Consider the following 24845-nt stretch of genomic DNA (forward strand, 5'->3'; position numbering starts at 1 on the left):
AGGACAGAATTTAAATACTTAATAATTAATTTTCACACCACACTAAAATAAGAAATTCCTCTCTTTGTCTGAAACAAACATCCACATACCTATATTAATAAATTTAGACAGCTTGATTCCAGACAAAGCACAATGCTGGAGTCTAGCATACTTGATTGCCCCCCCCCCCCCCCCCCCCCCACCACCACCACCCACAAAGCAGAGAGAGAGAGAGAGAGAGAGAGAGAGAGAGAGAGAGAGAGAGAGAGAGAGAGAGAGAGAGAGAGATTGTGCACTAATTACAAAGTTGACTACAAACCAGTGAGCAAGGCAAAATATAAGAACCTTCTCACAAAGATGAGACATTTAAAACAGTGTCTTCTATTTGTTGGCAGCCTCACAAATACTACACATAGTATCATTATATAATATCACATTCAAGTTTACATTCAGACTTGATCTAAATTTATACATCAACCAAAAGAAATGATAAATAAATCCAGCTTAAACCCAAATACACAATCACATGAATTAACAAACTTTCTGTGTAGCTTAGAAGCAAATAATTAATTATTCTCCAAAAGTATGTGAATTATTAATGTACTGTAATGAAACTACGGCTCCTGCAAACTAGATAGCATTTCTTATGGTGTTCAGTATATATGAAAATCATCATACACTATCATCCACATTTCCTGATTACAATTTGATGATACATGACGTGATAATACTGTTCAAAATAAGTCGGAGTCAGTTAAACATTAGTCAATATAATAGGAAGAGTTTAATATTGATACTAATACATGTAGTAGTGCATGGTAAAGGTGGAACAATGCTGTTACATGGCATGGCCATTTGTTTATGTCAGAATATAGAGGTATCCCACATGAGAGACCCAGATAGGCAAGAAAGATGAAACGTGTAAAATTCAAGTAAATGAATTAAAAAACATTCTGAGAGTACTGGTAAAGCAATACACATCTACTACCGGGCACAACACATTTTCATATCTTCTAAGGTAAAGGACCATAACTATGTGAAAATTGGATAAACTGCAATGAAAGTTAAAATTGATTTGTAAAAATACATACCCAAAATTTCAGATAAATATCTTGAGGCATTCCGAAAAAACAACACAAGAGACTGACAGACAGAACCTGGTTGGACCAGTAGGGGACTATTAATGAACAGAACCTCTGTAGTTCTCTAAACATGCATGATCTGTTGTGGCAAACTCAATCTGTGGTACAGCACTTAACCGTCAAATTCCTTGGACCCACTAATGTTGGTGTCACCCCATGATGTCACACATGTTCGATGGGAGTAAGGTCTGAAATCAGGGCTGGCCATAGAATTAAATTTTCACTGCATACTTATTCATATTGTAATTCACATAATCCCTACTTATTTTGAACAGAATATAACTGCTATCTGATGAAGACTAATAAGAGATTAATAGCACATTGTAAAATGAGACAACAAAATGGATAAATGGTGATTTTGATTAATACTTTCAACACAAAATTAAAATGTTTTGCAGTTTTACAGCAAAACTTATGAACTCACATGTTTTGAGAAAAACGACAAGTAGTTAAGTTGTGCCCAACTAAGGACTGGTTCATTGCAACAACAAGGTTATTACTTCAAAAAGACAATTTTAACATTTATTGTTTGTGCAAAATTGACTTGATTACTGGATGTCATGGGTTCTGGTTTCATGCTAATGAAGTTTCCATGGCCTTGCATGGTTTTGCCAATGGTAAACACACTAGCTGCAAATCAATTGTGCAATAATTCATTCAAAGATGACCTTCATTACATAGTACATTTGACGAAAAAGTGAGTTACAAGTCTGACGAAAAAGTGAGTTACTATGTTTTGCCATTGGGCAATGTCGCCGTCCACAAACAACGTAGAAGACCTGACACCAAACACCAGCCCAACAAATGATATATAAAAAGCTTCAAGTAAAATGATATGCTGGGTAACATTGAGATTTGAATTAAACTGAAAACATGTTGAAATAATGTCATGAGATTACTATTTTGTCCTTAGTTAATATGCAATTATAAAGTATACTACTGGGGTTTTTTATAATATATTTAAACAAATATATTTTCTATTAATGGCTAAATTGTTAATTTTACAAAGCAATTTCTTATGTTATTTTAAATTATTTTCCACATTATTTTAAATGTTGTGCGATATATCTTTTGCAAGCAAGCCTCTGAGAACTGAAAATTGGAGTTAACCTTTTATGAGCTACACAAAAAACAAATTCACATAACATGTGCAACCCATCAGAATGTCCTAAATTTAATATACAAACAAATAAATGTGTTTCACAAAAATAGACTTGCACTAGTGATACACAAACAAAATGATCATTCTTGTAATTTTCAGATCCGAATTTTAGTTTTAATATAACTAGATTTAGGGTTTTATTTTCATTATTAATTCACATCTTGCATTTCACTTCTTGTCATTGACACGACATGTAAGACTAAAATGTCATAACCAGTGACAGATTGAAAACAGTATGTACAAGTTGACAAAAACCTCTACACTGTTCACTGCATCATAACTTTAAATAAATTTTTAAAAAATGAAAGTAAACTTCTTTCCAAATTCATTATAATAATTAACTCATAAAGATAAATATCACCAAACACATTCCTTTTATCAAATCAAATATTTGTATCAAAGTAATATATTTCTAAACTTAGCCACTGTACCAACAAAATAACAGATGACAATTTTTTTGTTATGTATTAACTTTAGCTAACAATGTTAATGAAGTATGTCAAGAGTTAAAACTGCAACTCTTACACCAAGAGCAAATGTGTCCATCTTTATTGTGGGTTACTTTTCTGAATACCTGGTCATTTGTTTAAATGTCATAATCTAAAAAATATTGTATATAACTGTCTACTCTGTAACCAGCTGAAACCAACACATTTATCCACCATGGATAAGGTGTGTAAAGTGGGTCAGGGGTCGAAACTGGCTGAAATTCTTGCCAGATATTTAGTCCAGCAAGCTACAAATTACGCCACCCCAAACAAAACTCAGCCGGACGAGACATGATTAAATATTATAATAAAAAGAAAATTAACCTATTTGTGAGAAAAAATGCACAAAAACTACTACAGGGATGGGGGGTTAAAATATCGTCCAGCCCTTGGTGATGTTACATGGCAAAAACCGGTTTGCACAGCAGTATTTCAACCACTGTGGATCAGGTGTGTACACTGGTTACAATAATTATGGAATATGCCTACCATAATCCACCATCATTATTATGTAATAAGCCTTGCTTATCTCTTGTGAAACCACCTTGATCCGGATAACTGATGGAGATGCACATGCACAAGAGACAGTGATGTTTCTTTGTGAAGTTTTTGCTTATCTGCCACTTCCATTTACATAAACAGTGGTACCAAATGAAAAAAAAAATCAAACATTCTTTTTAATTTTCAGCTTGAAGCCAGTTAAATTGTTTTCTGTCCTACCATTTTCCAATATATTTGATACAATTTTAGTAGAATGCAAGGTTCGACCAGGTGGGTATGCCTTCTTCCGTTACTACTTTGCCATGTACTTTATTTTAAAACAAAAAGTCTGGACACTTTCACTTTACTCCGCAGAACTATTAACCACAAGCTAGACCACTTAGCCCGTGTGAAAACACCAGTTAAGGTGCAGTACTATATGTTCTTTGGTTATCAGAGCTAAAGAGGGGTGGGATGTAGCTCAGTGCTACATTGCTAGACTGATGTACAACAGGTCACAGGAATGACTGCCCTCAGTGGACCAGTCTCAGTCCCATGACTGATACAGCAAAGGCTGTGGTATGTGCTGTCCTGTCTGGGAGAAGAGCATCTTGATAAAAATCAATTGTTATTATTTGGTCGGAGCAGACCATCTGGCAGGATTAAATGCAGGGGTCGAAATTGGCCGACATTCCTGCCACTTATTTGGTCTGGCAAACTACCCATTTTACAGCCGGGCTAAATATGATTGATTCATACTAATGTTTGAATATAAGTCTGAAATAATCGCCAATTTTGAATATGTTGGATATGGAAGAATACTAGCGAGGCCAGTTTGTTGTGTGTTAAGATGATGTGGGACACATTAATAAGCTGGTTTTATTGCCACAAACAAGTACCAGCAGCGATATATTATACTGTTTCTTCTCCTGATGACAACAAGGCATACAAGTTTCTGTTGCTACAGGCCAGTCAGTGCTTCCACATTACTGCAGCCCACAAAACGAGCTGAAAACCGTAGACGACTCATGTCCAGCAGGAGACAGGGAAACCAGTAAGTGATTGTCTTCTTCCAGAATGTACCAGGTTCATCGCGAAGTAAAGAGATTTCCATAAACTATGATTTAACTATCAAATTGTCTGTTGTCTTTTCTTTTTGGCATCGATTGCTTCCAGTATGGGCTGTCTCTTGGCCTGGTACCGGGCGCGGAGTTCCTCGATCTCACGCTCCATTTCAGGTTCAAGGTCAACCAGCCTGGATTCCAGCTCCTCATAGGCTAAATTCCTCAGCTGAACAAGAGTGAACGAAACAAAATGTTATTATATAGTAATACTATGAATGATTTTGATAGGATTTTGGGTTTTTTAACTTAATAAAAGAAAATGTTAAATTCATGATTTACAGAAACTTACAAATTCAAAGCCTCCCATCCACGAAAGATCTCTGGAAATGGTGAGGTGAATAATATATTTCATGATTTACAGAAACTTACAAATTCAAAGCCTCCATCCACGAAAGATCTCTGGAAATGGTGAGGTGAATAATATTTTTCATGATTTACAGAAACTTACAAATTCAAAGTCTCCATCCACGAAAGATTTCTGGAAGTGGTGAGGTGAATAATATTATATTTCATGATTTACAGAAACTTACGAATTCAAAGTCTCCATCCATGAAAGATCTCTGGAAGTGGTGAGGGGGGGTGATCTGCTTCTGTTGTTGTTGTTGTAGAGGTCTGAGTGCGGCCTGCTGCTGCGAATGTGACGCGCGCGATTTCTCCTCCTGTTCCTTACGCTCAAAGTGATCGAGGTAGGCAGGACGGTATTTTTCTTTACCTGCAGTTGATGTGTTGTGTCCTGCATAAAACAAAGGAAAAGAATCTTAAGATATCTCAACACCAGGGCATATTTAAATTACGGCTATTTGGTGTCTAACATATGGTTATCTCAACACCTCGGCATATTTAAATTACAGCTATTTGGTGTCTAACATATGGTTATCTCAACACCAGGGCATATTTAAATTACGGCTATTTGGTGTCTAACATATGGTTATCTCAACACCAGGGTATATTTAAACTATGGCTATTTGGTGTCTAACATATGGTTATCTCAACACCTCGGCATATTTAAATTACAGCTATTTGGTGTCTAACATATGGTTATCTCAACACCAGGGCATATTTAAATTACAGCTATTTGGTGTCTAACATATGGTTATCTCAACACCTCGGCATATTTAAATTACAGCTATTTGGTGTCTAACATATGGTTATCTCAACACCAGGGCATATTTAAATTACAGCTATTTGGTGTCTAACATATGGTTATCTCAACACCAGGGCATATTTAAATTACAGCTATTTGGTGTCTAACATATGGTTATCTCAACACCAGGGCATATTTAAATTACAGCTATTTGGTGTCTAACATATGGTTATCTCAACACCAGGGCATATTTAAATTACAGCTATTTGGTGTCTAACATATGGTTATCTCAACACCAGGGCATATTTAAATTACAGCTATTTGGTGTCTACATATGGTTATCTCAACACCTCGGCATATTTAAATTACAGCTATTTGGTGTCTAACATATGGTTATCTCAACACCAGGGCATATTTAAATTACAGCTATTTGGTGTCTAACATATGGTTATCTCAACACCTCGGCATATTTAAATTACAGCTATTTGGTGTCTAACATATGGTTATCTCAACACCAGGGCATATTTAAATTACAGCTATTTGGTGTCTAACATATGGTTATCTCAACACCTCGGCATATTTAAATTACAGCTATTTGGTGTCTAACATATGGTTATCTCAACACCAGGGCATATTTAAATTTTGGCTATTTGGTGTCTAATATATGGTTATCTCAACACCTCGCATTATTTAAATTACAGCTATTTGGTGTCTAACATATGGTTATCTCAACACCTCGCATTATTTAAATTACAGCTATTTGGTGTCTAACATATGGTTATCTCAACACATGGTCAAGATAAAAGAAAAACAGAAGAAGATGAGTACATACATGTACATATACCATAACTTTTGGTGTACCAATTGTGGGGTACTGGTTTGAATGGGGAAAACCCAGGTCCATAGAGATGGATGACCCAAAGACTTATTGCACCTCAGGGGAGTGCGTTACCACTAGAGCTGGGTGGTATTGAAATTTGAGGTTTGGTATCGATATCAGTATTTTTGGAGTGATTTACCTCGGTATTGGTACGGTATTCCGTATCGACACGATACCGATATCGAGCGCTATTTTTGGTATACTTGGCTTTAAATGCATGCCTGTTAAGGACACCCGCTAATTTCATCTAAATACAATTAAATTCCATACACAAGGCTCTCGTCCGATTTATACCAACCCATTTTGCGTTCATCAGCTATATTATCAATGCTTTCCGGAAAATATTTTGCAATACCAAAATTTCGGTATTTTGAAATTTGCTCGGTACGGTAAATCGGTATTGACATAATACCGATACCAAAGGCATATACGGTATACCGCCCAGCTCTAATTACCACTGAGATATCTCCCACCCCAGCTATAAAACCAAATAAAACTGGGACCAATTTCACAAAATTTTATAAGCCTAGTTTTGCAAATAAAAGTAAATCTACAGTAATAATTTTTTTAAAAGAAGAAATTCTTACATTTACAAATATATAAACCATTTTTCTCTTATCCTCAGGTATATGGGACAGAGCTATATAACAACAATAGTTTTTTCGCATGAGTCCTTTTGTAAAAAAAAATCTGACAAGTCTCAAGAAAATCAAATCTTGAAGTGAGCCTTAGCGAGCTTCAAGGATTGATTGTCTTGAGATGAGTGTTGGAAAAATCATCTACAAAAGGACGAATGCCAGAACCATTTTTCTAGTTCAATGATTCTTATAATTTTAGTATATTATTATGAAATTCACTGCATTTTAGTTTTGTACCTTGACGTCATGACCCTTCTCTTAGCTGATATATATTACGTTACTAGAATGAATGCATGCAGTGTTACATATTACATGACGTCAAGTATTACCTTTGATTATGAAATGACAAGGTAGCAACGGCCGTCTATCTCCTAAACGACAAGACCAATTAACCAACGAAAAAGGCGCATTACCGTCGAGGGACGTGTGCTAGGTGGTTTTTCTACCACAGTTTTCTACTGGTCAATTGAGCTAGAAATTCCTATCCCATATGGGATATCACACGCTTGTGTTTAACGTGACGTCATTGGTAATATATGATATCATATTAATCTGAGATGGTGACATGAGGTCATTAGACACAGTTTTAATAGTTTGTTATTAAAACCTTCATTATTATAATATAAAAGCTATCTTGTTAATTTGTAGGGTTAAATTTAAGCCTCATCCCAGGTCAAAGTTTCCACCACCTCAGGTGTACTTTTTCTATCCCACAGTCTTATATTCTTCATCCTTACTATGATTAATCTTCCATAAAATATCACAAGTATTGTAACTGCTTAATATTGTCACAGTCCACACTAAACGGCTTCACAACTTATCTCAGTATTGTCATCTGTATATGTCCTCAGAGAATGTGTTTGTGTCTATGTTACGTATTTGCGGTACAACACACTATTTTACCAGTTTCATAGTTTTCTTAGACTTCTTAAAACTTACGGTACAGTGCTTTAAACATGCAAACAAACTGAGCAGCAAGAGACAGGTTAGTCCCAAACTGTCTGAAATGAGCACAGTGACCTACTTTTCATTGTACCATCATCACTGTCTTCATCTTCATTGATCACCATGGTACCCAGTTCCGACTGCAGCGTACTCGCTTCACTGTTCACAACCACCGTTCCACTCTCACTCGACACAAGCGTATCTAGAAGTAGAGAAAAATGATATATATGTATAACATTTTATTTGTTTTGTTTAACGACACCACCAGAGCACATTGATTTATTAATCATTAGCTATTGGAAGTCAAACATTTGGTAATTCTAACATATAGTCTCAAAGAGGAAACCCACTACATTTTTCCATTAGTAGCAAGGGATCTTTTATATGCACCATCCTACAGACAGGATAGCACACACCAGTCTTTGATAAACCAGTCGTGGTGCACTGCCTGGAACAAGAAATTGCCCAATGGGCCCATCAACGGGAGTCGATCCTAGACCGACCGAGCATTAAGCAAGTGCTTTAACACAGGGCTACATCCCACCAATGGGTTTATTTAAAAACATGGGCCTATTTCCAGTCAAATGTGTTAAAGGGAACAATAACATGTAAAAATCACAATAGGCAAAACATCACAGCATACCAGTATATGGTTTATTATTGCAGCACTAGCATGTATTAAAATTGAGGTGTCTTAAATTGTAATTTGTATTGGAAGTTGTGAGTGCAGAGTGTGGCTTTAAAGTATGTCATGCGATGAGTTTATTAAATAGAGATTATTAAACGAGCCTGTGTTGTACTGATTTTACTAAACAAGTGTCGGGATCCTTGTATTATTACACGTGTGCTTCATATGATTATTATTGACTCGGTTATGTTGCACCATGTTGCACTGTAGGTGTATTTGTAATTTGTATTAGTAGCTTTAAAGTTGGTCATGTGATAGAGTTTATTAAAATTGTAGATGTCTTTGTAATTTGTAATATAGAAGTTGAGACTGCAGCTTTAAAACTCATCATGTGATGTGTTTATCCTGACCTGTGTCACTGAGAGGTTTCATTGTCCCGGAATCTGGGTCATCTGTCTTCTTCACCATCGTTCCATCAGCTTCATCTTCATCACCCTGCAACAACCACCAAAATATCACATTTGAAGTTCAGTTTTAGTTTGTGTAGTCTCATGTTTGTCATGTCATGACTGTATCATCTAACCTAAAACAAGGTGTGGAAAATATTAAACATCACAGGTAAGCAAATTTAACATTTGGGATACAATTCAGTTAACTCTTAAACCATTTTGACAAAAGTTCAGGTTGGAATCAAAATTATTCCATATTTAATATTTTGAAGGATATATTCTTCACTAATAATTGATCATACAGACTTTGAAGAAGATGATGGTTGGGATTACTCATCGATGAGTCAAAGTGAAAATAAACTGGGTGAAAGTGTCATAAACAATGACGTCAATGATCATTATGATGTAGGGTTTTAAACAAAATATTATGTTTTTGTGTAAATTTTAATTGGGGTAATTAAGACTCACTAGGACAACAAAAACAGCCAATGATTAACAAATCAATGTGCTCTAGTGATGTTAAACAAAACAAAATTTAAGTTTAATTTATTATCTGCATTTGGAGTGTACTGCAAACTTTATAAACGCTCAGATGAAACGTATAGGTAAATGTAGCTACAACTGTTTTCATTGTTGCTATGGTCACCACCTTAGAGCATTTAAATAAATCAATATGCTCTAGTGATGCTGTTAAACAAAATAAACTTTTAGATGTTAAATCAAAGGAGAAAGAATGAAGAGATTAGCATGTGACCATATGGACGCAATGGAAGGTTATAGTCTTTTTCATTAGCTGTTCGGATGTCTCAATTATACAAGTCACAAGTTAATGGCCAGTATAAAATGTTACGTAACTTTTATAAAAATTAAAAAACAATTCATAGTCAGCGATAAGTAATGAAAAGTAGGTTACAGATGTGGTTAAAGTATTCCAGATTGCATATATATCATTCAATATTTTCATATACTTACCATTTTGACACCCAATAGCCGATGTGTATTTTTGTGCTGGGGTGTTATTAAAAATTCATTCATTCATTCATTCATGTATATCATTCTTTTACTCACAGCTTGTTTGGTTGCAGGTAGGAAGCTTGTGGCAAATGTATAAAAAATGCAGTATTGTTTGACTTTTTAAAACTTTTTTCTTATGACTAAGGAGAACACCAGCCTGAAAATGGCGTGTGTAACTCCTTTTTCATGTTTGATTACGGTTGGGAGGGTATAAATATCTTTACAATCTGGCTATGGAGCTCTGCCATGTCTGAATGATGGTGTTTTATTGAAAGACAAGTAGTGAGATGTCTGCAAGTGAGCTATTCCGTCATTCAGCTGTAAGCATGTTTCCATACCACTGGCACAACAAATTAGCTACCCCACTCCAGACACAGAATTCATGTAGCCTTTAACTTGTATGTGTCTAGTATTAGAACACTGGAAGGGGGACAATGCAATACGCGAGAAGTCAGGTTACACTACAGAAAGAAATGGAGTGACTCTGTTGTTAAAAAGCAGGTTACCGAATCATCTCCATTGAGGGACACCATGGCCTGCGCATCTTGTATCTCCTTCGCCTCCACAATCATCTTCTGCAGCACCGCACAGTTCTCTGACTGCTTGATAAACTCGTGCTGAAACCACAAGTAACCAAACAAGTTTTGACTCATTCTTTTGTGCTAAAATTACAATCCATACATTTCAGTATTCATTACTGACAAGTCAAATTATTCACAGTAAAACTGCTTTTTTAAAGAAATTTCTTTTATTAGTTATTCCAATAGAGAAAAAAATTAAGTCATTTTAATAATTAAAGCAAAAATCTTGTTGTTCTGTTAATATGTCCGATCATTGGGGAGAGAATTATGAATGTATGAATGCACAGCATGCAGTATATACATGTAGGGTTTGAACGTGTGTAATGCTAGTGAGATACCTTGTCTGCAGTACACTGAATATTTACAAGTGACAGTAACAATTCAATTCAACTCAATTCAATTTATTGCACAATACCAAACAAACTTGTGTCCGCAAACAGGAAAAAAAACCCAAAAACATACAACATAAATAACAACAACAATTAGTAATAATAACAATATTACTGTATAGGCCAGACGGAGACACACAAAATTTCTATTATATTTATAGGAATAAAATGACTATATAAATATAAAGTATATTATAAAAATAAAATGGTTAAAGTACTTGGAAATAATTAAATTAAATTACTGCTCCACTGATAGCTGGAACAAGAACTTTACACTTAGAAATACAGCTGTCAATAAATGTTAATACATGGTTAAGAATTTCAATGTCACCATTATTATATGGCATAATAATTGCTATTTACAGTAGAGAAGTCGGAAAAGGAGTAAACTTAACTTATCAAATAGTTGTTACCTTTCAACATAATAGATATGGTAGTCTAAAAAAATATGTTTTTCATCTTCCACAGCTTGGGAATTACAAAAAAGTCCTCTGTTCAATTAGTTTTTTAGGTTTACAGAATCTTCTAAGTTCCACATGAAGATTGTGTGCACTAATTCTCATTTTAGTAAATTGTCTGCGTTGTTCTAAGTTTGGTGTGTAGAGCAGGTAGTTTTCTAATTTAAACTCCGATTTAAATACACTGTATGTTCTGAGTTTAGAATCATTGTTTTGAATAGTATCTGACCAGAATTTTATATAGTTTGACTTGAGTTCTTGTTTCTACTTACGTGTATAAAGAGCCTTGACTGTCCCATATTTGACTAAAGCCGAAATTGATACACGTCATTTTTATATAAAATGTCCAGTTTAAATTAGATGAGTTATTAGAATAATATGACTATCACTATTGACGAACAATCATGTGTTCCCAATCTAAACCAGTATTTTGCTGCAAGGGGTAAGCATGTAACAAGAAGTGGGTGCGGGCCAAGTTCACCGCTTATAGCATCATGGGTGCTTTTTTTGTTAACACCAAGCAGGTATTTATAGAAGTTTATTTGAACACTTTCGAATAGAGTATTGTTACATAATAAGTTTGCTGTGAAAATATTTGGTAGATCACGAACATACAGGTTGTATAGTATTGGACTCAATACCCAACCTTGTTTAACACCCACATTAGATTGGAAACTGTTGCTGTAATGATTATTAACTTTAATAGAGTACTGGATAAACTTTTTAAAGTATTTAAAAAGCGACCACCTACATGTGTATGTCTGCAAGTAAACGTTTGTACATCAACGCATCCCTTGATATAGAATCAAATGCAGCTTTAAAGTCAACAAAGCAACAGAATAAATATTTCTTTGGTCCTTTAGTATATTTTTCAAACAAGGTCTTTAATGCACATATGTGATCAGCTGTACAACTTTGTTTTTTTAAACCAATTATCTGAGAAGTTGGAATTAGATTGTGCAACTCTGCAAAATCATGGAGCCTATAAATAGTATTATGTAAGATACTGCAAAACAGCTTACAAAGATTGCTTCCTACAGCGATACCTCTGTAATTACCTGGGTTGTATTTGTCTCCTTTTTTTATGAAGGGGTGTTAAGATGTTACATCTCCTTGAATTTGGGAAAATGCCGTTCACCAAAATGAGGTTGTAGATCTTACACAGTACATGGACCATTTGTGATTGACCAGTTTTTAGCATTTCATTTAAAATAAGATCTGGACCACATGCTTTGTTGTATTTTAAGTTTGAAATAGCCTTTACAATTTCCTGTTTAGATATAGATTTATTTAATCATTGAATATTTTATCCTTAGTTGAACTGACGTATTGATCCATATGTGAAGAAAGGTCACTGTCAAGAGTTGGTTTCTTCTCTATAAGTTGAGTAAAATGAGTAACCAACCCATTTATAGATAGGAATTGGATTTAAATTAGTGCTGGTTTTTTATTCTTTTAGGCCCGATTTCTCGTTGACCGCTCAAAGCAGCTAGGTTTAAACCTTCGGTCAAGATCAACTAAGCCTAGTTCATAATAAACCATGATTTATTTCACATCCTATTTCACGTGCGAAATCATTATCTCGCTCAACTAAACCAGGCCGTTCCATGAAGCGGACATTCCATGTACCCCTTCATATGTTCATGTTTTGTTTCTTTTTGCCAGTAATGACAGCTCATAGTAACAATTATACCTTATATGAATGAGAAATACTTATTTCTATTATTAGTGAACATAGGGATGTTGTCGAGGATAAAAAAACACACCCAACAAACAGCAGAAGTAACAGGGAAATAGAACGTGCGTGGACAACAATAACCACTAAATTCAATGTAATTCAAGGCACCCGAAATCGTACAACTAAACAATTAAAAGGATGCTGGAAAAAAGTCGCCGAGTCTTGCGTCAAAACAGCAAAGATGTATAATATTGTTAGAAAAGAGAACTGATTCATATTCTGCAGTTATAGTTGGATACTCTAGAAAACATACCGACTTTCAGACTTGCAGACAATCTGTATATTCAATATTGTCCAGATATAAAAAAAAATGTTTTGTTTAACAAACCACTAGAACACACTGATTAATTAATCATCGGCTGTTGGATGTCAAACGTTTGGTAATTCTAACACGTTTTCAGACGAAAGTTGGTACAGTTTCCATTAGTAGCAAGATATGTTTATATGCACTTTCCCACAAACAGGACAGCACATACCATGGCCTTTGTCTATACCAGTCGTGGGACAGAAAAACCCTAACATTTTAGTAACTCATTAAAGCATGTTCAAGTAATAAAAAACACTTTATAACAAGATGTTAAAACATTTATGACCAATTTACAAATTACGAATTGTTATAAACCTACATGTGACCTTGGGAGGGGTAAAAAAATGATGCTAAACGCATGTGTTATAGATCTTTGGAAAGGTATTCTAAAGCATAACATGACAGGAATATTTTCGTATTGAATTTCAAAAATAATATTTTATCACCCCCCCAACCCCCCACACTGCTGTTGAAAAATGCTTGTTTCGTAACATCTATCTCGTCTCCAGATAATGTTTTCCCTGTGTCATACTGCAATGACTAAAATGGAGGAACAGATAGCACGGTTTGCATTTGCTATACTCATCAAAGTTAAATCCGCACATACTATTTGAAATGACCCTGTTGCAAGAAACCTGAACGTGACCAATAGTTATTGCATAAGTGTAATGTTATGGCCCCTCTTTATATGTTGTAATTGATTACAAAAGATAATTTCAAAGTTATGCACACCTCCTTTGGTAAACCGGAACCGCTGCAGAAATTCTTCGTCACTGTATACATCAAATGGGTTAAACTGTAATCTAAAAACACGCGGTATGTTGAATATACGCCTATTTTCTAGCATTATTTCCATATCGTCAACGTCAGAGTCTGCCATATTTCCATGGATCAAGGCCTTAAACGCCCGATTTGGAGGTTTAACTTGAACCTGGTTCAAGAAGATTTTGGTCCAAGATTCAAATTTGATTTGCAACGAGAAATGAGAATTTTAGTTGAGCCAAGTTTGAACCGAGTTTAAACCGTGAATCAGGTTTAAACCGGCGACGAGAAATCAGCCCTTATTTCCAGAAAGAATGAGGGTTTACATCGTGCAAAGTTTCAAGTGGATTTAGTATACCTTGTCGATATAAATTCTTTTTATTAATCATTTTTTTATATTTAGAGCAAATATTTTTAAATTCAGGCAATAATTGAGGAGAGAATGGGTCTCTATGCAATTTGGAGCAAAATAATTTCACTCTTCTTAAGGATTGCACAATCTGAATTGTACCAATATTTAGATTTTCTGCTTTGTTTGTTTGAGCGCTCTCTGAAATTGTTCCTACATTGGCATTGCTTCTTTCATTTTCAGCCACTAATATTAGCAGCGTTTATATATACTCTTCAAAAAAAGTAGGGGAACCTGAAATATTAAGACATACGTTTTGACCACAGACATCCTAGTAAAGAGCGTTCAGGACTGTTTATCAATACACCGAAACACATTCCATAGTTTGCACATTTCCGTATTTTGTAATGTGTTTTTCAGTTAATGATATTCCTTATTAACAAGTGATAAATCAGTTGAAAGTTCTTTAATCTGCCATTTCATGGTAGATAGTTCATCATGCAGGCTTCTGTTTGAGTCTCGAAGCTTAGAACATTCTCGTTTTGTTTTACTCCATCTCAGCTTTAAATTGACTGCAAATGTTACAAGAAACATGTTCAGGCGTCACCGTGACCAGTTGAGTGAATAATGATGAAAGTTTGCATTCAAGAGATTCAGTTGAGACTTTTAGGCATTGATTTCCTTGTTAGCTGTTATGATATCCTTATCTGACAGCTCTAATTTCATTCAGATGTTTTCTTCATTTGCCTGATCTAAGCGACCCAGAAGCTTTCCTTTAATATCACAAACAGCAGATTTGACGTCACAAAGATTCTGCAGCTGTTTGTTTATATTAATCAGTCTCTGATAGGGAATCAACTTTATTTGAGTTGACAGGTAGTAAGTCCATTTGAATCAGCCTACTTTGCACAGCAACAGGCAAGACTGAGACACTGAGCAGTTGGAATAAATGCTTGATGGAGTTTGTGTACTAGCTGTATTATTACCTGAAACATGCGTCTCTTTATGGACACTATTGTCGACAATTGGGACATTAGCACCAAGCTCTGGGTCAACGTCTTTTGTGGTACAGGTAATAGAAGCTTTGGAAGCTGTACCCAAATTCGATGGAACGTGTGTGCAGTTCAAACACTGATATTTTCTTCCAGTACTACAAAAGTTGTACAGCTGATAAGTAGGTAAGCCAGTACATTGATAATGGGTCCAGCAGGAACAAATACTGCATTTTATCATGTGAGCATCATCCGACAACGTGGATTGAGGACAGTTTAATGTTGTTGCTTTACGACTTGTGTCGTTCTAGCTGGTAATTTGAATGCTGATCTTATTTATACTGCATGCAGCTGAAGGTAGGCTGTTTAACAGACTTGGGGGGGGGGGGGGGGGGGGGGGGGGGGAGTGGTGGTATTTGACCTATTCACGTTGTCGTGACTGAGCACAGCTGCTCCTTTATTAGCTATTGCATCTGCGGCTTCGTTACCGTGATCACTCGAATGACCATCTACATGTTGCCATTCAATTTGAATGTTGTTGGACCTGTCTGCAAGTTTACGCAATAAATAATTATTCTTTCTTGACTTCATTTCGCCAGATCTTGACCAATCACGTGAAAGGCTGTTGGCAGCTTGAATTACATATTCACTGTCAGTCTGTATGATAAGACTGGATAAGTTAGCACATGTAGCTTGTTTAATAGCTTTAATAGCTGCATAAAGTTCTGTTTGAGTACAGCTAGTAGAGAGAGTAGGGTTGTGAGTACATGTTTCAGGAGGTACAGAGAGGTCAATAGATTTGCAGTAATCTACAAGTGATAGATAGGCCCAGTAGTACTCCTGATGATATATGAACAAATATTTTCTCACAGAGGAAATTATTGACATTCATATTCTGTGATGTTTCATCAAGAGTAGAGTAACTTTTATAATTTATACATGCAAATTTGATCAACAAAATCTTTGCAACTATATTCAAAAATATTCCACAGATCTGGTGGCTAGAAATTTTCCTTCCCCCCACCCCCCGAGACTTTTGATAAAAGTTTATCTTCAACAATTGTTTGTAATGTCCCTCCATAGTACACACTATTATAGTATGTATTCCTCTATAGTACACAGTATTACAGTATGTGTTGTAAAATTTCAATATTGTGTTACATGTTACACTGTTTACATTTTTATATTGTAATTATTGTTATAATTTAAAACATCTTAATAGTGAAGTCTGATGGAATGGGTTTAACTGTCATATCACAAAAAGTAGGTTGCAGTGACCTAGTTATGGTAAGGTGACAACACCACCATCCCAAGAAACATGCATGCAAGGTTTAATGATCTTATATGCATTGATAAAGAAGATATGTCCCAGATAAGGATTTCCTATAGGTAGTACTAAACCAAATAACTTCCGGCTGGGTCAAAGTTCGAGGTGCACCGAACTTTTGATAGAGAAGTGAACACCACAAGTCCTGTGATTGGTTATAAATGTGAGTGTGTTGGTTGTAAAAAATAATAGTTTCATCTGGGTAAAACAAATTAGCAATTTTATTTCATCTAGTACCAATGTGTCAAGTAGCCTTGTGCTTGAAACATGTATGGGGTACCTGTAAAAAAAAGTACTCGAATTTTGTGCAAAACTAGGGTAGTCATAGACGCTACCCGTTATCTCAGAAACGAGCAGCTTGACTCCCATTTTTTTCTGATTCACTTTAAGTGTAAGGGGTGGTAGTATTTATATCCGTGGCGTTTATGTCGGTTGATACGTTGCAGGTAGGAGTTTTAGCCACATATGTTACTATTGTCGTCTATAGGATTTGATTTGGTAGTATACACCCTATAGCACATATTCAGTGCATAATAAAAAATATTATGATTTTGTCATTTTATTTAATTAAACTATACTGTTTGATTAATTAGCCATCACTCGATCATGCAAGTTCACAATGACCTTGACCTTGACAATAATCTCTGTACATGGCTCTGAATGGAGTTTGAATCAGTTTTAGCCACATATGTTACTATTGTCGTCTATGGGATTTGATTTGGTAGTATACACCCTATAATATGCAGTAATGCATGAAAAATAGGTCGTGGTGATCTAGTTATGGTACGTGATACACCATCATCCCGAGCTGTATTTGCATGCAAGGTTTGATGATCCTATATGAATTGATAACAAAAATATGCTTCAGAAATGAAAGGTTTACAGACAATGCCATGCATATAAAACATTGAGGCTCACCTCCAATAGTTCTGCAGCTGTTACCCGGTTCTCCGGGTTCTTCACCAAGCACTTGGAGACAAAATCAATGAACTTTGGCGACCACTTGTCAGGATTTCTGAATGATGGAGGCGGCTTTGTCGGGATCATAAATATTGCCTAAGACAAAAACAGATAAATTATGACTATTCAGAAGGACAACCAGAAGAGTAGCATTCCAAACAAAATGAGAGTAACAAATGATATCTGATTTATCAGCCCTCGATTTTAACTTTTCCATCTAGGTGCCTACTTGTATTTTCATATAGATAGTATGAAATGATTTAGTCGCTAAATGAAAAAAATGGTTGCACATATGACCAAATCGGTCAAAGTATAGCATGCCCATGCACCATAAAGTACAGCAAAACAGAGAAATATTATTAATTCTGCTAATTATCAAACTGATCTCCACTGTCAGTTTTTCTTTTCAGTATCAAGGTGTGTAGCAAGTTTTTAAGGAACAGCTGTTAAACTTTCCAGAAACATCCTAAGATGTTGAATCTTCTTTCAAATGCAAACACTCATTAGTCAATAGACGAGGCTATAACATAAAAGATAAAGACTGGGCCATGCTATTTGTAGTACTGGCCATGCTATTTGTAGTATGTTGCAAGCAAAGATGAAAAATATTTACTGAACATTTTCTGTGGCTGAACCTGAGGGTCGTCCATATAGTACATAGGCAAAAAACTAAATATTTTGTACCTCTGTACACATGGCATATGCAGTGGGCCCGACCCCCCCACCCTCCCTTCCCCTCCCTGTACGCATACACATCCAATAGCAATAAAATTGTGAACATACTCATATTTAAACCTCCTCACAATTAGAAATTTCATAAAAAGTATGACAGGCAAGTTTGTTTAGTAATTTATATTTGATTTTTTCATCAAGGTAGTCGTTTAACAAACATCAACTAGGCGTACTAAATTCTGCTCAAGGACAGATCAAAGGGACGTGTGCTGGGCATGCCCATCACCTCACTGAACATCAGTGTCCTAACAACCCAGTGTTTAACACATTAAGTGTGGAAAATAAAATCAAGAATTCTAAACATTGTGGGTGCACTGTGATGAACATCCATAGGTGCAACTATAAACAAATATATCAATATGCTGGTCAGTATGGGTGTCTTTGTGGACTGCATATTTATAATGCATGTTTCTGTACTTTGAAATACTTTAAAAGTTGACCTGTTTCTCTAGTAGAAACCTGCATCTGCCCCTGTTAGTTAAATTTTCTCTTTAATTTGGAACCATATAATATATTTAAACAATTAATAAGGAAACCTAACCTTTAGTAGGACTCACCCTCGATATCCAATAACTACATATTGACTAAACAGAAATTAATTAATCTGTATTGACTGTCTAGGAAATCAAAGAATAAAATACAGACATACCCTCATGGGATGAATATCACCATATGGCGGTTTACCCTCGGCCATTTCTAAAGCTGTAATACCTGAAAAAATAAAACATTTAAAGTCAGGGGGTTTAACAATTCCTGTAGATACCGATTAATTAATGACCAGCTACTGGATGTCAAACATTTGGACATTGTCACAGTCGTAAAAAAAACCTTCGTTTTTTCTTTTGCAGGTTTATATGCAATTTACCATAGACAGGACAACACCTACCAATCTTGAGGCAATGCATGGAATGGGGAAGAGCCTAATTAGTACACACAGGGGGATCAATCACTACTGACTAATATAGATCCTGCCCTCTCTAAAAAAAGACCTAATAAAAATAATTATAACATGAATTCACAATTTAATAATAATTCTTACATACCTATTGGTAAGAACATCATTTGTGTATTTTTGATAATACATATACACATGTGACAACATTGTAAAGACATTCGACTGGCTGCTCCTAGGTGATAACCAGGTCACCAATGCCATACCATCCAATAAACAAAAAAGGTAGCCCAAATAGATAATTCTGTGATGTACAAGTTAACCAGAAATTGACTTGTCTGTGATGCATATGTTAACTATAAGAGCTAGGGCCGTACATAGGTTTTAGTTGGAAATGGAGTTTAAAATTATTTTAAAACTGTTCTTGAATATATGTAAGAAATAGAATACTACATTCGTGTCCAACAGATACCATTTATATTACCACTCGCTTAAAAACATATCCATCTCGTTTTCACTCATTATATACATTTTAAAACAACTCGTAAGATAAATGGTATCTTACAGCCACTTAAATATGTAGTATTCTCTATCTACCTAAGTTTCACATAACTTCTACACAATATTTTGAAGTAAATTATGAACAAACCTAAACTCCATATATCTGCAACACAGTCATAGCCTATTTCTTGTATCACCTCAGGGGCCATCCAGTATGGTGTGCCTATCACAGTGTTTCGTTTTGCCATGGTATCCTGCAATGACAGAAATATAGCATTGGTATTCAGCAAGATATTAACATATTATGATTGTGAAATAACATGCTTATAACCATTGGCGTAGAGTGGCTTGCCAGTGCCCAGGGCAAGGCAAGTATTGCACCCCCTAACCAGTGGACCAATAGCACTCCCCGAGTCTCTTCTACCAGTCCAGAATTTTGCCCACGCTACGCCACTGCTTATAACAGGAAAAGAAATAAACATTTTATTTAAGTACAGACTCAACACATTTTAATTTACAGATACCCAATGTATATGGCATCTTAAACATAATTAAGGAACACACAGATAATGAGAGGAAACCCTCTGCCACTATGGCTTACTCTTTGTCGTTAGCAGCAATGGGTGTTTTATATGCACCATCGCACAGACAGGATAGTACACCAGGGCTTCCAGATTATGGTAGTCCCACTCTCGTGGCTAATGATATTCAATATTGGGCTAGTAAATAACTTTTACTACCATTCCCAATGGCTAGTGAAAAAAAAGTTGTCAAATACTTCATTTAAGTCTTATTTTGTAAATATGAATATCCTGCCCCCACTCATCCCCCCCCCCCCCCCCCCCAACCAATCTTGGGTGTTTTTTAAGTTCTATCTCCCTCTAGGTGATGTATCCGATTATTACTATAAGTAAAATTGTATTTTCTTAAAGTAAAGTAGGGTTAGTGAATTTTTAATCGTGGCTAGTATATTTTTTTAATTACTGATCTCAAGGCTAGTGGATGTTATAAAAATTCTGGAAGCCCTGAGTACACACCAAGGCATTTATTACATACCTATTCAATCTTACTATAGTGATAAAGGCCTTTTGAAACTGTGTAACTTTTAAATGGGGAATTCCCTTTTTCTTTTTACTGCAGTTAGTGCCTTTTATTTACTTACTTCATATATGATTTATAAATGACGTCAAATCGTATTTGAAACATTACACAAGGCTGCTGCAGAGTATGATTCTTAATGTTAAATGAATCCATGAAAGGAGTTTTGATCATAGATTTAACAAAGTGTTGTTATGACGTTAAATTAAAAACAGTTTTTGTAAAACATAAAAAAAGGTACCGGTATGTAATAAATACATAACTTCACATACGTTGTTTTTGCGTCCTATTTATTGCACTTGTTTATTTTGCGAAAGAACATACCACTCAACCGCTACGCGGTCTCGTGGTAATATTCTTGCAAAATAAACTCATACAATAAATAGGATGCGAAAACAACGTATGTGAAGTTCTGTATATTTGTTACACAAGTTATGGAGGACTGGTTGGAATAACAAATAACCTAATAGGCACACTGTTAGTTGAGTGCTTTGCCACTGGGCTATGCCTCACATATAATAAGAAGCACATGGAAAGTAATACATTTTATACAGCACACTTTTTGACAGACAGTATAGAGCCTAGCTGGTTTCAGTGATGTAAGGTTAAGCCAATCAACAGGATATAGCCCAGTGGTAAAGCGCTAGCTCGAGGCACAGTCGGTCTAGGATCGACGTCCGTCGGTGGGCCCATTTCTCGTTCTAACCAGTGCACCACGAATGGTATATCAAAAGCTGTGGTATGTGCTATCCTGTCTGTGGGATGATGCATATAAAAGATCCCTTGCTATTAAAGAAAAAATGTAGCAGGTTTCCTCTCTAAGACTTATATATGTCAAAATTACCAAGTGTTTCACATCCAATAGCCGATGATTAATAAATCAGTGAGCTCTAGTAGTGGTGTCGTAACAAATGTTTTGGTTTAGTCATCAGCCTTAAGATTAGTAATAGTAGGCACTGGGGCTCCCACTCGGATATAGTTCTAACACCTCAATGGGGAGTTGTACGTTCCACAACACTGACTTCTCTCCCAAGCACTACAAAATACTAGATAGCTTGCCATGGGCTAATAAAATATGTCCTGCTTCAACAAACTGGTGCGAATGAAATTTAACATCTAGGGATATGAAAACTGAAGTCAATGTTACTTTTCATCCAACAACTTGTTTCTGATTTTGGTTTTCGTGGATGAGAACAAAAAGTTAATGACACTACCAAAGCACATTGATTAATTATCACATACTGGATGTCAAACATTTGGTAATTTTGACATATAGTCTTAGAGGGGAAACCTGCTAAAAAAATTCATTAGTGGCAAGGAATCTTTTATATGCACCATCCCACAGACAGGATAGCACATACCAAGGCATTTAAATATGTCAGTCGAAGTGCACTGGCTGAAATGAGAAACAGCCCAATGGGTCCACCAACAAGGATCGATCCTGAGCGTTATCACACAGGGATGTCAACACACTTACTGTGAGTTGTCCGGCCACTCCAAAATCAGCCAGCTTTGCATGACCTTCCGTGTTCAGCAAAATGTTACCAGCTTTTATATCACGGTGGATCTTCCGTCTCGAATGGAGGTACTCGAGACCCTTTAATGTGTAGGACAGGATTGTTGATATTTCTTCTTCACTTAGCTGAAATCAATTATTATTTCATACATTACAGCTCAAATTAGTCTTCAGTTAACACATATTTTTGAGCCTTATTTCATGCCTGGTCACCACTTCAATAAACCATGTATCTACCCCTGAAAATAGTAGGGAAGCATAAAAAATGGAACTACATTTCTACATTACTAATAATTACTATCATGATTCCGACAAGTGTACAGAGTTCTATTTATATAGCCTTTGTATTCATTGAAGGCGGTAGTCTCCTAAGACTGAGCAATGTCCTTGATAGTATACACAATTCTAATACAACTGTGACATAAGCTTTTTTGCCATTGGTTAATTTTCATGATAAATTGGACAATAGGTGTACGCTGTCATGAGCAACCAGGATTTATCACGATGACAAAATTCCGAAAACTTGTACGATGTGCTGTCACTTGGCCGCATGTGTTGTGTCTTCGTTAGTATATTAATTCCACGCCATCCATTATATTTAAACATTGTCATAAATAAATAAAAATAATATTACCAACTTTAGATCAAAATGATGTTATTGTTCTTATTTTATTATTATTTCGTGCTATTGTAATTTTTAACACTTAGTTAGCAGCAATGAACACCCACCCTCCCCGAGTAAAGTCCGGTCCCTGATCGATCGCTGCAATAAATTCTATCATGTGTTCCCAAAATGGCACAAGCAGGTTCAGCAGAAATAATTGTATCACAATCTGAAGTACACCATTTTTGTTTAGAACAATAAAATTGATAAAGACGACAAAATGAAAATGACTTGATTTTGTGAACACAATTTTAAACAACATTAACTGCTTTAAAATATTGTAACATTTTGAAAAACTCGCGAAAATAATGCTTACCATTTCGTAAATGAATATTATTTTACGTATTTATAAAAACAATAAGTGTAAATATGTTGTAAAAGTTATAAATCTGTAGACCTACCCCATCAATGTGGTTTTTGGTCAAAATTAATCCAGGCAAATTCCTCAAAATAATTCAATATGAGGTTGAAACACCACTTCACAAACATAAATTCAAATCTTATGCATACGTTTTGCAACACAAATTAACAGCAAATAAAAAAATATTTTAGTGTATCCTGTATTACAATAAATCATGTTCAAAATACAGACTACAGTACTAATAAATTTGCCTTTGCTTCGCTCCTAAGTCAATGATGCCATGTCAAAGAAAAGAAAAAATATATTATGTCATAATTTTATATACTACAAACGTTTTCATTGAATATCGTAAGTAAGGTGAATAATTAATTAGATTTTAAAAATTTGTGGGATTTCTTTAATAAAAATACAATAAAATTGCTTACAAATGCTCCTAATAGGTGTAGTATTAGTCTCGTCCTAAATCTAAATTTTGTGATAAATCCGTATAGTTAACAACGAAACACAGTGATATTATCCCCTAATTACACTGGGATAGTACTATATATGGCAAAAAATAAAATCGCTTCTAAAAAAAATTCCCCAATGTGGATTTTAGCGGATTTTGGACATGATGTTCTACCAGAAAATATGCTTCGAATGATATCAAAATAATTTCTACACCACTTTTTTCCGGGTCAAACCCTTCAATGACCAGACTACTCTGGCAGAAACCCTGAATGGATAGATAAGATTCAAAGGCTTTACAATGGATAGATAAGGTTCATAGACTTTACAATGGATAGATAAGGTTCATAGACTATACAATGGATATGGTTCAAGACTTTACAATGGATAGATAAGGTTCATAGACTACACAATGGACATAGTTCAAAGACTTTACAATGGATAAGGTTCAAAGATTATACAATGGATAAGGTTCAAAGACTTTATAATGGATAAGGTTCAGACTTTACAATGGATAAGGTTCAAGACTTTAAAATGGATACGGTTCAAAGACTTTACAATGGATAAGGTTTAAAGACTTTACAATGGATAAAGTTCAATGCCTTTACAACATGATTTCTTTATTGCATGTAAAATGTGTTGACTAAGTGGAGATAACTCTACATGCAGCTTACTTACAGTTTTGTTTCGTAGTCTCATGATATCGGACACTGAACCTGCTCCACAATACTCCATGACGATCTAAGAAACAACAAAAC

The 24845-nt window shown here is 35.3% G+C and overlaps 1 protein-coding gene across 2 annotated transcripts in view; it reads right to left on the bottom strand.

Annotated features, from left to right (window-relative positions):
- Positions 1–207: 207 nt before the first annotated feature.
- LOC121378133 (serine/threonine-protein kinase 3-like) overlaps positions 208–24845 on the bottom strand; it is a 39619-nt gene continuing 14981 nt past the window's right edge. For both annotated transcript variants that reach the window (XM_041506234.1, XM_041506235.1), the window contains exons 4-13: positions 24766–24828; positions 22577–22741; positions 20150–20255; positions 19258–19319; positions 17835–17972; positions 10520–10630; positions 8961–9045; positions 8002–8124; positions 4906–5108; positions 208–4541 (exon numbers count right to left, since the gene is read on the bottom strand). In XM_041506234.1, the coding sequence (XP_041362168.1) occupies positions 4383–4541; positions 4906–5108; positions 8002–8124; positions 8961–9045; positions 10520–10630; positions 17835–17972; positions 19258–19319; positions 20150–20255; positions 22577–22741; positions 24766–24828 (1215 nt within the window). In that variant the 3' untranslated portion in view covers positions 208–4382. The remainder of the gene's footprint in view (positions 4542–4905; positions 5109–8001; positions 8125–8960; positions 9046–10519; positions 10631–17834; positions 17973–19257; positions 19320–20149; positions 20256–22576; positions 22742–24765; positions 24829–24845) is intronic.

The sequence above is a fragment of the Gigantopelta aegis genome, chromosome 7, assembly GCF_016097555.1.
Source record: "Gigantopelta aegis isolate Gae_Host chromosome 7, Gae_host_genome, whole genome shotgun sequence".
NCBI classification, from domain to species: domain Eukaryota; kingdom Metazoa; phylum Mollusca; class Gastropoda; order Neomphalida; family Peltospiridae; genus Gigantopelta; species Gigantopelta aegis.